Raw genomic sequence first — 16139 nt, 5'->3', positions numbered from 1 at the left:
CACCTGTCCCTGAGCTGCTGGGTTCGTGATTGATCCCACCCCTTCTAGTCTATCAATTATCAAATAAGACTGGTTACCTCCTACTCCAGGCAGGAGCAAGTCTGGAAGGCCTTTTTGAAAATAAGATTAAAATAGTCAAGATACCAGCTAGGAAGTGATTTATTCACGTGTTTGGATGAGTTCCCAGATAAACAACCGAATTTGAAGGTAATATATACTGAACTAGTAAGACTCTTGAGCAGGGAAGCTGCAGCTTTAAGGAGTACCCAGCTGGTCACTTTCTTAAACTTGTACAGCACTTATAATGGCCGTCTTAATAAAAGATAGAACACTCATTCTGTATGGGAGTGAAGTGCACTGTGAATTACCTACTTTTAAAATGTTTGATTTCTTAAACATGAAGAATGGACTAATCTTTTATATCTTTTCATTCATTTTATCCCCAAATCCTTTTTTCCTGTTAGGTATTTTCACTCATAAATACCTCCTAAGGGATTAAGAAATTAGTGCAAAACCACAAGGTATAAGTATGTTCTGATGTCCACAGTCAGAATTTGTAATATGGTGATGATCTCTGCTTAGACTATAACATCATCCAGTATACACTGATTTAGTATAGGTCTGTATCGTTTTGAAAAACCAATTGATCAAGTTAATTTCTGGTTTCAGTTTCCCATCAGGTATATGACTTAACCATCAATAAGTTACACAAACCGAGCACAAAGTATTTGTGTTCTGCATGTAAATACCTCCTGGGCTCCAAGAATTATTCATAATTCTTTGTGTCTGCTTCTCAAATGGATAATTTGATATGTTCATTAGATTTCCTTTTTTAAAGATAACTTCGTGCTTGATTTCTTGCTTATCATCTGAAGGGGGGGATGGTTAGTTATTTGTGTATAGGGTGGTAGGTTTATGGTATCTTTTCCTTGCTCTCAGATTGCTGAGCTCCCATAAGAACTCCTTTTACAGACTGTGTTACCTCCTCTCAGGTCCTCTTCCTGACTATACCCCTCCAGAAATTTTTTCTTTTGAAAGCACTACTGGATTTACATTGTATGGGATGCTATACAAACCTCATGATCTACAACCTGGAAAGAAATACCCGACTGTGCTGTTTATATATGGTGGTCCTCAGGTGGGCATATTTATATACATATATGTGTGTGTGTGTGTATTTTTTCATTTTCTTTTCTTTTTTTTAGGTGATTTGTTTTTTAAATGTCTGGTCAATTGTTTAAGTTAAGATTTGAACATTGCTGAGCCTCTGCTGTTATTGACTCTGGCTTATGCTCTAATTATCCAATTTAGGAGTTCAGGAAGCTGGGTTTTGTTAGATAGCTAACTCGAAAATCAGTGTCAATTTCTTCTTTTTTCTTTTGACCACACCACGCAGTTTGTGGGATCTTAGTTCCCCGACTAGGGATCAAACCCAGGCCCTCGCCAGTGAAAGCACAGAGTCTTAACCACTGGACCACCAAGGGAATTCCCTCAATGTCAGTTTCTTAATTTACAGTGAGGACTATAACTGTCATGGAGAACGTAGTATGTCAGTGGGTAAATATATTGTTTCGTAGGTAGAGAACTTGTTTTGGAAATGATATTAAATAATTAAATGCCTTGGTAAATAAAGAGTCTTAACATATTTTTGAAAGCCTTGGTAGCCTAATGAATTTCGTCTCTTCATTCTAAGGCCACATCTCTCAAGCAAGCTATAATACTTTTATCAGCTAGTTAAGGCAACTGCTATACTACCATTCAGCACTGTAAGAAGTTTACACCTTGATTTTCTTGTTTCCACCTTAAATATTAGCATGTGAATATTAAGCAAATTTTACTGACTGTCAGAGTAAAGTATTTTGGATAGGTGAATTGGTAAATTGGTAATTTTTTTAAATGTTTAATCTTGGTTATATATCTTACATTGAGACCCTGTAGAAATTAGAATATAATTACAATGTTTTTCTAATACAACTCTCTTGGACTCAGTAAATATCCTTTATAATTATACCCAGTTATTCAGATCTGGAAATGTATCTAGATGTAAAGTTATCCAAAAAATAAAAGTAACTACATAAGCCATAACACCTCAGCAATAACCATCATATATCAAGTTAAATCACTTTGCCATTGTTTTACAAACAAAACGTGATTAACATTTGTATAATTGTCATCTACACATAAATTATGAAAGAATTAAATTAGACTTCTCTTAAAAACTTTGAGCCAAATTTGTGTAAACTTAAAAAAAGGTATAATACAGGGCTTCCGTGGTGGCGCAGTGGTTGAGAGTCCGCCTGCCGATGCAGGGGACACGGGTTCGTGCCCCGGTCTGGGAAGATCCCACATGCCGCGGAGCGGCTAAGCCCGTGAGCCATGGCCGCTGAGCCTGCGCGTCTGGAGCCTGTGCTCCGCAACGGGAGAGGCCACAACAGTGAGAGGCCCGTGTACCGCAAAAAAATAAAATAAAAATAAATAAAAGGTGTAATACACAGAAATTCAGGAGAGAAATTACAGGACACTCTCAGAAAGTTTACATGTTTTGTTATATTATTTTGATATTATGACTAAGGAAGAAGGGTGTTTCTCCTTCCCAGTGAAGAAATGATATATGAGATATGTGGAAAACACACTATAAAAACTAGCTGGTTATTTAGATTTTAATGCTAAAGGACTCCTTATATTAGTAATTAAGTTTAAAAAGTCTAAGCCATATGAAAAGATAGTGTCACTAATCATTAGGGAAATGCAAATCAAAACCACAACGAGATACCACCTCACACCCCTTAGGATAGCTATTATCAAAAAAGAAAAGGAAAATAATAAATGTTGGTGAGGGTGTAGAAAAATTGGAACTCTAATACGTTGCTGATGGGAATGTAAAATGATGCAGCTATTATGGAAAACAATATGGCAGTACATCAAAAAGTTAAACAGAATTATAATCTGATCCAGCAATTCCATTTCAGGATGTATACTCAAAAGAATTCAAAGCAAAAACTCAAACAGATACTTGTACACCAGTGTTGATTGCAACATTATTCACAGCAGCCAAAAGGTGGAAGCAACCCCAGTGTCCATTGATAGATGAATGGGTAAACAAAATGTGTATGTAGAGGAATATTATGCAGCCTTTTAAAAAAAAGGAAATTCTGACTCATACTTCAACATGGATGAACATTGAGCTCACTATGCTCAGTAAAATAAGCCAGTCACAGAAGGATACATATTATATTTTTCCACTTGTATGATGTACCTAGAAGAAGTAAATTCATAGAGACAGAAAGTAGAATAGAGGTTGTCAGGGACTGGGGAGGGATAGGGAATTATTGTTTAATAGGTTTGAAGTTTCTGTTTGGGATGATGAAGAAGTTCTGGAAATGGATAGTGATGATGGTTGCACAGCAGTGTGAATGTACTTAATACCACTGAATTATATACACTTAAAATGGTTAAAATGCATGTTTTACCATAATAAAGTCCTCGCCATGCAGTAAAAACAAAATTCTTTAATTGTTTGGAGTACTTTATGAATACAACTGCAGTTTTTTGCACTTACGGAACAGTTTCTTTCTGAAAGTGTTCTTTGGAAGCATTCAAATTTGGTGAGGCCACAGGAGAATCTGCTATTCAGTTTGCAGGGAGATTTCCCCATAAGATTTTGCATGATAGAATGCATTTGGCACTTCAACCCACTGGGAGATCATTCATCCTTGTGTTTGATGACCATGTGGATTAGTTACAAAGAGGCTACTTAATGTAAGATCAGATCTTTCTAATAGCACACAATAACCTTGCAAAATTTGATTAAATCACATAAGTGGTCCAAACCTTTTTTTTTCTTGGTGTATATTCAGGTCAAAGTGAGAGTCTTTTGAATAACAACAGTGCCACAATTCATAACATGAGGTGAATTACTTCATCACTAAATGCAGCAATGTCTGTAGTCAGACAAAAGTGAAACCAAGGAAAGCAACAAATATTTCCCATAAAAGTCATCAAGGCTTAGTTCTTTAAACTTTTCATTGATAACAGTAGTGTGTTTAAAAATGTTTATTTAACAAATATTTATGATACTTCCTATGTGCCAGACACTGTTCTGCAAACATAAATGCACAAGAGAGCAAGTTAAAATAGCAGAACACAGGTTTTGAAGAATTGATACTGAAGAAAACTTCTGAATTCTTAGTGCTAAAGGGCATTATGTTTAAGTACCTCCTAAGAAGAAGCAGGCCTGGAGGCTGCAAAGGCAGAAACACTGGCTCTGGGGGAGAATGTTCTATCAGGCAGTTGAGGCCATCTTCTGTGATCGACAGCAGGCAAAGAAGTGAGTTTTCTTATATGTTCATATATGTGTTCCTTGCCTAATACTTCTTTTTTCAGCTCCCTCCCTTTAAAAAGCACCTTCGCCCACCAAACCCCTCCTCCCAAGGTAGAAAGGGAAAACATCATTCTCCTATCTCTGTTTTTCATTCATTCAGCAAATAGTAATTGAGTTCCTATTATGTACCAGGCACTATTCTAGGCAGTGAGGATACCACAGTGAACAAGTCAGACTAATGTCCCACCCTCATGGAGATTTATGAGGAAAATAATAAACAAGCAGACATATAAATTATATAACTTCATATAATGGAAGTGTTATGAATAATTGTTGGGAAAGATGATGGCAAAGTGACTAAAATGAGAGTTCTGACTGGAAGGTCAGGGAAGCTCTCTGAGGTTGCAGAGGATGAGAAGGAATGAGCCATGTTAAAGATCTGAGGGCAGAGCACTGTAGACAGAGGGAACAGTAAATGTCAATGTCCTGGGGTTAGAACCAACTTGATATAGTTGGTAGTAAGGTTAGAGTACAGTGCTCAACGGGGGAAATGGTATGAGATGAGGTCACAGAAATAGCCAAGAGCTAGATAATGTAGGGTCTCAAAGGCAGTGGTAAGGAGTTTAGATCTTACTCTGATCTAAACCCCCTGCCATTAGGAGGAGCTAAGCTATAAAGTCATACCTGATTTACATTTTTAAACATCGTGCTGTTGCTGTGAGAACAGACTATACAGAGGACAAGCATAGAAACAAAGACCAGTTTGACCGTTGTTGCAGTGGCGCTAAACATCCGGAAGTTCAAAAGGAGAAGGTTCTTTACACCGCCACCGCCAGTCTAGCCCATTCAATGCTCAGTAGATATTTATGGAGTGAAGATAGCATCGATGTTTATTTTAACTCCTGGCTGGCTTGGTTTTCCCATTGGTTTCAGCCAGAGAACACTTCCTCAATTTTGCCAGAACCCTTTTTTTGTTTGTTTATTATCTACCTTAGTATCCACCAAAGCTTGAACTTCTTTAACTTCCTGCCCATTAATTAAAGCCTTCTTTTCACCAGAGAGTATATTTCTGGTGAAGCACCAAACTACATTTAATTTCTCAGTCATTTTGAAGTATAGTTTCTAGGGCAATAAAGATATTTAAGAATTATCTTACCTTTTGCACTGATTTGTGTAGCAGGAGAAAAGAAGCTGACTGGTCATAGTAATTCATTAAAATACTTCAGTTTTCCCTCTACTGGTCAGAGACAATCCCAGAAGAGACAGGTAGGGAGAAAAAATGATCTTATTCTGTCATTTGAATGATACAATTCTTCCTCAGGGTAGAAGTAATCATTTTAGTAATTTTTTCTATGGGGTAGGTTAAATCACTTATCTTGTATGTAGTTAATATCTAGGTTATAATTTTAAAGTCTGTAGTTACTCAGTAATTCCTCAGAACTTTGAGTGTGAAGTTAAAGAAAAGAAGTAACATGAACATGAAGAGATTTAATTTAAAAGTAAAAAGGGCTTCCCTGGTGGCGCAGTGGTTGAGAGTCCGCCTGCCGATGCAGGGGACGCGGGTTCGTGCCCCGGTCTGGGAGGATCCCACATGCCGCGGAGCGGCTTGGCCCGTGAGCCGTGGCCGCTGGGCCTGCGCGTCCGGAGCCTGTGCTCCGCGACGGGAGAGGCCACAGCAGTGAGAGGCCCGCGTACCGCAAAAAAAAAAAGTAAAAAGGGCTTCCCTGGTGGCGCAGTGGTTGAGGGTCCGCCTGCTGATGCAGGGGACATGGGTTCGTGCCCCGGTCCGGGAAGATCCCACATGCCGCGGAGCGGCTGGGCCCGTGAGCCATGGCCGCTGAGTCTGTGCGTCCTGAGCCTGTGCTCCGCAACGGGAGAGGCCACAACAGTGAGAGGCCCGCGTATCGCAAAAAATAAAAATAAAAAAAAATAAGGGGGCTTCCCTGGTGGTGCAGGGGTTAAGAATCCGCCTGCCGGGCTTCCCTGGTGGTGCAGTGGTTAAGAATCCACCTGCCGGGCTTCCCTGGTGGCGCAGTGGTTGAGAGTCTGTCTGCCGATGCAGGGGACACGGGTTCGTGCCCCGGTCCGGGAAGACCCCACATGCCGCGGAGCGGCTGGGCCCGTGAGCCATGGCCGCTGAGCCTGCGCGTCCGGAGCCTGTGCTCTGCAACGGGAGAGGCCACAACAGTGAGAGGCCCGCGTATCGAAAAAAAAAAAAAGTAAATAAGGAGGCTTCCCTGGTGGTGCAGTGGTTAAGAATCCGCCTGCCAATGCAGGGGACACTGGTTCAAGTCCTGGTCCGGGAAGATCCCACCTGCCGCAGAGCACCTAAGCCCATGCTCCACAACTACTGAGCCCACGTGCCACCACTAGTGAAGCCCACACGCCTAGAGCCTGTGCTCTGCAACAAGAGAAGCCACCGCAGTGAGAAGCCCGCACACCACAACTAAGAGTATCTCCCACTCGCCGCAACTAGAGAAAGGCCAGGCACAGCAATGAAGACCCAACACAGCCAAAAATAAATAAGTTAATTTTAAAAATAAAAATAAATAAAAATAAATCAGGGAGAGGGGGAGGAAGGGAGTTGCTACTCAGTGGGCATAAAAAAATTCTTAATTATGCAAGATGAATAAATTCTAGAGATCTGCTGTCCAACATTGTCCTATGATTAACAATACTGTATTGTACACTTAAAATTTTAAGAGGGTCCATTTCATGTGTTCTTGCCACAAGAAAATAATATCATTTTATAGGCAAAATAATGTTAAAAATTTAAGCTTTCTATTTTTTGCAGCATCCTGCCTCTTATGCTTTTGTATGCTGCCATATAATAAATTTCACTGAAGTTGTATTTCTTCCTCAGGTGCAGTTGGTGAATAATCGGTTTAAAGGAATCAAGTATTTCCGATTGAATACCCTAGCCTCTCTGGGTTATGTGGTTGTAGTGATAGACAACAGGGGATCCTGTCACCGAGGGCTTAAATTTGAAGGCGCCTTTAAATATAAAATGGTGTGTGAGCATACAAATATTTTTCTTTTAAAGACATTTACAATTTTTGGTGCATTGTTTAGTGTGAAATCCCAGAGGAAGAGTTGGGGGAAGGCACTGTGAGTGTGTGTGCACGTATGTGCATGTGAGCATGTGTTATGGTTTGGAGGTGGGAGGGAAGGTGCAACTTGATATTCACTAGGCTATTCATGTCTACCTATATGTAAATTTGGGAAGCTGAGATAGAACAACTTTTATATAGAAACCCCCTCTCTTTCTATTTTTTATGTCCAGTTTAGCCAGAAGCCAGTCCATTTAGTTTTCAGCATCCTGTACACTATTAAGAGGAATAAATGAGATTTGTTCTGTCCTCTGTGAAGAGAGAAACCAACTGGTTAGTGCCTTCCTTGTGACAAGCCTCTTTCTCTCTACAGGAAGCTTTAAATGCTACCTTTTAGAGATGCCCCATGTCCTTTCTGCTGCTTTGGGAAATGATGAGAATCCGATGTTCCTTTTGCACAGTAAGGCAGTTACTGTGTTTGCCAGTGTATTGGACATGCTGAGTAAGACATGGGGATTTTCTCCCACAGCCAGTTCTTTGACCTTATGTTGTATTCTCATGTAAGTTTTTGTTTTTATTTTTGTTTTTGGCTCAGTGAAGTGAGATTGTGTGCACTGGCAGGCCTAGTAATACAGACAGGGTGGTGGCGATAGGAATTAGAACTATACAGGACTTTAAAGAAATTGTATGTTCAGTTCCTAGAGGTAGGTGATAGGGAAATAGGAGGATAAGGCGTCAAGAGTGATTCCTTCTGCTTTATTGCATTAAATTTTATAAAGGAGAGGTAATATTAGTCAACCACTTAAGGGGGCTAATTTTTTATCTTTGGGTATAGGAAGGCTTGTTACAAGGAAGATGCTGACCTCTTAGCAGACAACAGAACAAATGGAAATGGGAAATACCCATACGGCAAGGGACATTTTAGGTCACAGTCGGAAAGAACTTTATGACTAAGGGGTAACTAAACTCTAGGACAGGCTAGCAACAGAAGCTATAGGCTCCTATCTCTAGAGTTAAATTTTTTTTTTTCAAGCAACAGAATTTCCATTGATAATGAGTCCTTATCTAAAAAAAACTACAGGTATTTTTAGTAAGAATATCTATCAGCTTTAAAAGCACTCTTATAATAAGATTTTTATTGATCAGAATCAGTGAAATGCTCTCCCTTTTTTACAGGGTCAAATAGAAATTGACGATCAGGTGGAAGGACTCCAATATCTAGCCTCTCAATATGATTTCATTGACTTAGATCGTGTGGGCATCCATGGCTGGTCCTATGGAGGATACCTCTCCCTGATGGCATTAATGCAGAGGTCAGATATATTCAGGGTATGTGATTTCCTATGGTACTTCTTTTTGCAGTAAGGGTAGAATTTTCTATAAATTGAGATATGAGGAAATGCCAATTTTCTGAAGGTTTACAAAGTTGACAGTACTGTGAAATATTCAGGTTTGTGTGTTTAATAGCTGTGAGAAATAATAGATATATCTTGTCAACTCATGAGATGTGTTTACGTATCTTTATCTACATTTATCTATATAAAATAATTGTCAACTTGATCAGTTACTGGCTATTTATAGACATATGCCAAAGATTATGGGAGATAGTCATGATTAGTAAAACACACATTCATATTGGGTTGTTCTTATTTGTGTAATTGTTGGACTACAACCTCTGAGGGCAGGGATCTGTCTGCCCTATGCTATATCCTCAGCCGCCAAGCACAATGCTTGGCACATAGTCGGTCCTAAGTAGATCTGCACTGAATGAATAAACTATGAAATATATAAACAGTGATTACAATTCTATAAACAACTTCTTAGAAAAGATGTTAGAAGAAAATATAAAATGATGCTAACAGTTGTTAAGGGAATGGGAATTATGAGTGGCATTTTTCTTTTTTAATATTTCAATAACATTTTATTTTACAGTGAAAATTTTTTATTTTTTAAGAATAAAAACTATAGGGTTTTTGTTCTTACATGTATATTCAGATAATCTTTATTTATAATAACCACAAAATGAACTCTGAATACTGCCATAATTTTCCCAGGCTTGCAGCTGTCAAGAAAGTAATTACAGTATTTAAATCAATATTTAAATATAAAACTGTGTGGGAGACTTAAAATGAGGCAAGTATTTAGTGCTTAAATATATTTCATTCATTGTTTTAAATTCTGTACTGCCAACAGAAGCTTTAAAAAAAAAAAAAAGGACTGCTTTTTCCTATATAAAGCTGACACTTGTCCCATATTTTTCTCCCCAGGAGCAGGAATGAATTTACACTGAGGCATTCATATGTTCTAGTTCAGCCTCCCCTTTTAACAGAGGCCCATGTTTATATTTCATCTAGCCCAGGTTAAGGATTTGGTGTGTGGCACATCTGTGGAACATGAAGCTAACTGACTCACAAAGTATCAAATTCTTGACCTTCGCACTCCCCTTTGATTTTCTGAGTTGCCTGAGACCATGTATGCTCCAGTCATGGAGCTAAAGCCTAAGGATAATTTTAGCCTGTAAATTTGCAGTTACAGACTCTCAGTGCTAGCCATTCTTTTCTGGACCACACTTGACCGTCACTGTTATCTTATGCAGGTTGCTATTGCTGGGGCCCCAGTCACTCTGTGGATCTTCTATGATACAGGCTACACGGAACGTTATATGGGTCACCCTGACCAGAATGAACAGGGCTATTACTTAGGATCTGTGGCCATGCAAGCAGAAAAATTCCCCTCTGAGTAAGTTTAAGCTTTAAAATTAAAATTATAAATTTAAAATTGTATCGTTAAAAATTGTCTTTAATAATAAGGAAAACTGTAAACATGACAAAACCAAAACTAATATTTTATAGAGTACTAGAAGACATAGCTGTTTGTCAAAGCTTAATTATAGGCCACTTCATATAATTTGGGTTTTTTTACAAGTTATATTTGAAGCAGTTGCTTAAGTGATAAAAGCAGCTTAATTAAGTACACAACTGTTTCAAGGTAGAAAAAATTCCATTTCTGCTTACACATATTTTGCAAGTAACATATATGATTTTTCTTTTTCTAGGGACATGCTATAGTTATTGATGTGTGCTAATATCTTAATAGGAAATAGAACACATGATTTAATTTAAAAAAATTTTTTTTACATGTAGCATCTGGTTAATATATTACTAATTTAATTTTGAAATGCTGAATCCTTTTTTTTAAAATAAATTTATTTATTTATTTATTTATTTATTTTGGCTGCCTTGGGTCTTCGTTGATGCGCGTGGGCTTTCTCTAGTTGTGCGGAGCGGGGGCTACTCTTCGTTGCGGTGCGCGGGCTTCTCATTGCAGTGGCTTCGCTTGTTGCGGAGCACAGGCTCTAGGCGTGTGGGCTTCAGTAGTTGTGGCACGTGGGCTCAGTAGTTGCGGCTTGCGGCCTCTAGAGCGCAGGCTCAGTAGTTGTGGCGCACGGGCTTAGTTGCTCCATGGCATGTGGGATCTTCCCGTACCAGGGCTCAAACCCATGTCCCCTGCATTGGCAGGTGGATTCCTAACCACTACACCACCAGGGAAGTCCTAAAATGTTGAATCCTTATTCTAATATTACAGTATAAGGAAGTTAACATAGTTAGTTGTGATTAGTTTTAAGGAGTTAAGTGGTTTTCCCAAATACTCTTATTTTGCCTAATCCTCTGATATTTCCATTTTTCCAGACCAAATCGTTTACTACTCTTACATGGGTTCTTGGATGAGAATGTCCATTTTGCACACACCAGTATATTACTGAGTTTTTTAGTGAGGGCTGGAAAGCCATATGATTTACAGGTGAGTTCTTTTATATTTTCTGATTAAAATAGCCATGATTAGTGATTGGTTACTTTGAAATATAATAAAGTATGGAGTAAGGTTGAGTTTTCAGCTGTGGCCACTCTCTGCTTAAGAGAACTAAAATAATAGGCATAGTTAGTAGTGCCTCTAGTTAGATAAAAATTAAGATCCTGTGGAAGTCAGGAGGAAAATTGTCCTATCAGATTACATGACTTGTGTATCTGTATCTGCTTTCAGTTTGTAATCATGGACAAGATGACAGGAGTCCATTCACTATCCTCCTTTGCTTTTCTTCTTCCTCTTGGAAGGGTAAAGAAATGCTACATGATTTCATTGTTATAAAGGATTTTTAGGACCTGATTACAAGGTCTTTTAATTTTCTTCTATTTTATATTGACATTGGAGCAGAAACCAACAAGTTACTTACCTCCATTGCTCCATTACTCAAAAAAAAAGCTTTTAAGAGAAATATTTCCTCCTTCCTTGTTTCTACTCCTTACACAGATTGTTCTTATGAGAAATGAAAAATATTACTTTTCCCTTTTTTGTGTTTCAGTTGACATTTATGTAGATAAACTATGAGATATTTGTCTATAGCAGCAGTTTTCAAGCGTTTTGGTCTCAGGACCCTTTTATATACCAAAAAGCTTTTGTTTATGTGAGTTATGTCTATCAGTATTTCTCATACAGGATATTAAGACTAAGAAAATCTTAAAATATTCATTTATTTAAAATTAACAATGATAAACTATTACATGTTAACACAGATCACATTTTTAATGGAGGAGAAAATTTTTCAAAACAAAACAATCTACTGAGAAAGTTAACACTGTTTTACATTTTTCTAAATCCCTTTAATCTCTGGCTTAATAAGAAATACATCTAGATTCTCGTATCTACTTCCACATACAATCTGTTCTGAAATGTTGTTTTGGCTAAAGTAAATGAAGAAATTTTGGCCTCACAAAATATGTAATTAAGAAATGGGAGTAATATTTTAGCTTTTTCAGATAATCAGAGATATTCTTCTTTGTTGCTACACCAAAGCTGAACAAATGGTAGTTTCTTAAAGGTTAGTCTTAGTGTGGAACCTGAAACCATATCTGTAAACTTTTCATACTCTGCTCCATTACAATCTGTTGGATCTTGTACTTCAAATGGATCTTTTACCCATGCGTTGGTCATCTGGAAAATACTGGTTCACTTCTAAGTGTTGATCCATTTAATCATACAATATTTTTAAAATCATATACATTGATATTACCACTGATCTCAACAGAAAATTCTCCAAGTATTGAGAAGCTCATGAGCTAGGAGTGGTAGATTCAAGTTTTCCATAATTCTAATTTTCATTTAAAAGCTCAAAATTTATCGTTGGCAACAAATACTGTCAATGTTGTCCTTGAAGTGACTGACTCACATCATTTTTAGAAAATGTTTGCCAGATAGCCAAGTCTGAATCACCATAGTTGTCATTCTTTCAAGTGAAAAATGGAGTTCCATTTAAAAACTCAGTTGTAGGGACTTCCCTGGCTATCTAGTGGTTAAGACTCTGTGCTTCCACTGCAGGGGGCGCAGGTTCGATACCTGGTCAGGGAACTAAGATCCCGCATGCTGTGCGGCGGGGCCAAAAGAAAAACAAAACAAAACAAAACTCAGTTGTACAAGTCCTTTTCCTTGAGACATCGTGTAGCAGAAGTGCTTTATGCCTTCTTCCCATCTTATCACCACAGAATATAAAAAGACCTCTGCTCAAGGGTTACAACTTAACAAAATTCTAATTTTTACTACTACTTAAGGGAAACTGGCATTTTTTCTTGTTTACTACAAGTGTATGTCACTGCCTTGATTCATGCTAAGGCACCGGCACTTTTACCCACCATTGCCTTTCATTATCAGTGCAAATGCCAACACAGTGAATAAAGGCAAGTAATGTCTTAGTTTTGATCTGAAAGTAAATATGACCTTGTGTATCCCTGGAAAGAGTTTCTGAGGACTCCGGAAGTCTGCACACCACACTTGGAGAACCATTGATCCTTCTGTAAGCTTAGTGGTACATAGGGAATTATAAAAAGAGAAGGCCCTTTAGATAGGATGTATGTGTATAATATCTTGGAGAAGCTCTGCTCCGTGTTATTAATTCTGTTGAAAATCTCTGCAAAGCTTTGGAAGGAGATGTACTCCTAAATTCTTATTTTGTGTATTTTGATTTTGTTGCTGTTGTTTTTAAGATCTATCCTCAGGAGAGACACAGCATAAGAGTTCCTGAATCTGGAGAACATTATGAACTGCATCTTTTGCACTACCTTCAAGAAAACCTTGGATCACGTATTGCTGCTCTGAAAGTGATATAACTTTGACCTGTGTAGAACTCTGGTATACACTGGCTGTTTAACCAGATGAGGAGGTTTAATCAGTAGAGAATTGATCATCACATTTTGGTACCTGCCACATAACATCTACTTCTGAAAGTATATTTGGTGCCATGCAGGTGTTTACAGCTTGTAGATAGTAATCTAATACCTTAACCATACACAAAATTAAATGATACATATTTCTAAGGGACCCAGCAATACCATGAGGATTACTGAAAGAAATAAGACATTAGCACCATGTATCCATACTACCTTATTTTCATTTTTAATAGCATTATGAAACCTCATGGACTTAATTAGTGTATTTTTGCAGTATACTTCTGAGTTTGTTAAAATATGATATTAGTGATTGGTTTGGTTCAATTCCAGGATCTCTGACTCGTTACAGATTTGATAGCACTTAAATGTAATTGAATAGCTTATACTACATTGCTTGGGGTGTATCCAGCATGTTAGGAACTAATCACTATTAAACCTATGGCTTAACCGGTCATTAATGATTTTTCAAGGATAACTTAGTAGCCTTCTAAAGACACTTAATTTTGTTTCATTCAGACTCTGACCAGTTTTTAACCAATTTAAACTGTATCTAGTATAAATAGTTCTCTTTGATGATATGACCGAGTGGGTTTTTCCTTTCACATAAAGGCAAGTAACTGTATATGTAGCATGGATTTAATTAGTCTTATAATATTGATAATTACAGGCAGGAAAATTTTAATCAAATGACTAGAGCTTAAATATTTGCAGGCAATTTCTTTCCCTTTAGGAAAAGAAAAAAGTACACATTCACTTGTATTTTTCAGAAAATTTAGTGGTGCCAGTTTCCATTGGGTATTTCCTCATTGAAATATTCCAGAGTTTTAGGGCAATGGAGGGGAATTTTGGTGGGGTGGGGGAGACCAGAGTGTGGAGAACGGCAGGGAGAGGAGAAGGCAAGGGTCTGCTTAAGATCTAAGCAGAGGTATAATTTGACCAAAAATACTCATGAAAAAGTTTAGGAATTGAAATTTAAACTCCTAGAATATTAGTTAAGGAAACCAGATTAAGAAATCACACTCTTGCCAACACAGGTACAGACTAACATTATTCAGGGGAGGAAAAGTTCCTTAGAGTTACTTTTACAATTCTAATTCTAATTTTTTTAATTTTCTTCTTAATTTTGGAAACCTTACAAATTGAAACTTTCTTTAACCTTTTTAAATTATTTGAGTATTATTTAGATATTGTGAGCTTAAGGAGTTTCCAGACAACCTCTTTACCATAAACTGATCCCCAGCAAGGCATGGCTCTCTTTTGCAATGTTCAAAGCTTATAAGTGATTTCTTGAATGACCATGACATTTTTCTGGTTTAGCCCTAGCATTTGACTATTAAGGGAGCTCGCAGTGCCGATTGGGATCTGCCATCTTAGAATCTTAGGGTGTTAGATGGGTCACGTTGGAGCCAGTGGCAGAGAAGGCACCTATGAGTTTGACAAGCCTCAGTGTTTGGAAAGTACTTCTAAACAACACTCCAAAAAAAAAAATTACTCTCTTCTTTCTCACCACTACAGAGAGAGTAGATTCCTGCCCTAGAGAGCACAGCCTCCATTAGTAAGGATGGTGACTGTACGTGAGATGTGGACTTCATCACTGAGGGCCGCATGGGAGGTGGGGGAGGTCCAGAGATGGCAGGGTGACCTGGTGGTGCTGTCTGTGGCGGGGGATTGGGTTTTGCTGTTTTTGTATTTATACTGTATAATAGGTACCACACTTTTCCCTGTGTCTGTATATGTATTGATTTTCTTGTTATGGTATTTTCCCATGCCAATATTTGTTTATATTTTTTTCAATGTTAAATTAAATTGATTTGGGTAACTTTTCTTCCCCAAGAAAGTATTTTCCCCCATGACTTAAGTATGTATCTGATTACTGAAGATGGTTTTTGTCTGGGGACTAGTGGCATCTGACCATCTAACTTTATATAATATGCAAAGTAGAAATGGTATACAGTGGCTTTTATACAGCTACTCATTTGAACCCTCTTACCCAATAAGGCTGTTTCTTCAAAATGGCATCTCATATTTTACCAAAACAAACCTTAAAGAACCTCATGGACTCTTGAATTCACAGGTGTTTTCCTGTCGCATCTTGCCTTCTGCTTTCCTCCCATCACAAGGAATGCTTCTGTTATAATTCCCAGTCAGTTAAATGCCATTCTCCTTCCATAGGGCGAAAAATACCTGACTGAATTCGCTTGCAGAAAGACAGCTTGACTGAATTTGATTTTAAAATCAGTGTGGAAAACATCATAGTCAATTCAAGCAATCAGTAGAAATCTCACTAAAACTATTTGTACCCTGTGTTTGGGTAACAAACTAAAAGGCAAGAGTATAGCAACATTTTTAGTGAGAACCAAAAGGCACTAGCTTAAACTTCAAAGGGGGGTTTTGCAGGTTTGATAATTGGGTGCACTTGAAGAACCATCAGTAGTTATGGTTGCTTCTGCGTTGTTGAGCAGTGGGACTCAAAATCTAAGATTCATCTGGGATGCTTATGAAAAGAAATGCAATCTTGAACCTCACTCTTAGAAATTTGGATTTCATTGA

The 16139-nt window shown here is 37.9% G+C and overlaps 1 protein-coding gene across 5 annotated transcripts in view; it reads left to right on the top strand.

Annotated features, from left to right (window-relative positions):
- The window catches only part of DPP8 (dipeptidyl peptidase 8), a 61277-nt gene extending 45869 nt beyond the window's left edge, over window positions 1-15408 (top strand). For 4 of the 5 annotated variants that reach the window (XM_081228058.1, XM_081228057.1, XM_081228056.1 and 1 more), the window contains 6 exons: window positions 993-1138; window positions 7185-7331; window positions 8548-8700; window positions 9968-10110; window positions 11061-11172; window positions 13407-15408. In XM_081228058.1, the coding sequence (XP_081084184.1) occupies window positions 993-1138; window positions 7185-7331; window positions 8548-8700; window positions 9968-10110; window positions 11061-11172; window positions 13407-13529 (824 nt within the window). In that variant the 3' untranslated portion in view covers window positions 13530-15408. Of the gene's footprint in view, window positions 1-992; window positions 1139-7184; window positions 7332-7744; window positions 7871-8547; window positions 8701-9967; window positions 10111-11060; window positions 11173-13406 lie in introns of those variants that run through there. The other variant, XM_081228059.1, reaches the window with a different exon arrangement.
- Window positions 15409-16139: the final 731 nt, after the last annotated feature.

This window comes from Mesoplodon bidens (assembly GCF_964165515.1).
Source record: "Mesoplodon bidens genome assembly, chromosome: 3".
NCBI classification, from domain to species: Eukaryota; Metazoa; Chordata; class Mammalia; order Artiodactyla; family Ziphiidae; genus Mesoplodon; species Mesoplodon bidens.
The sequence above is the reverse complement of the archived record's forward strand: the minus strand, read 5'-3'. Positions and strand labels throughout refer to the sequence as shown.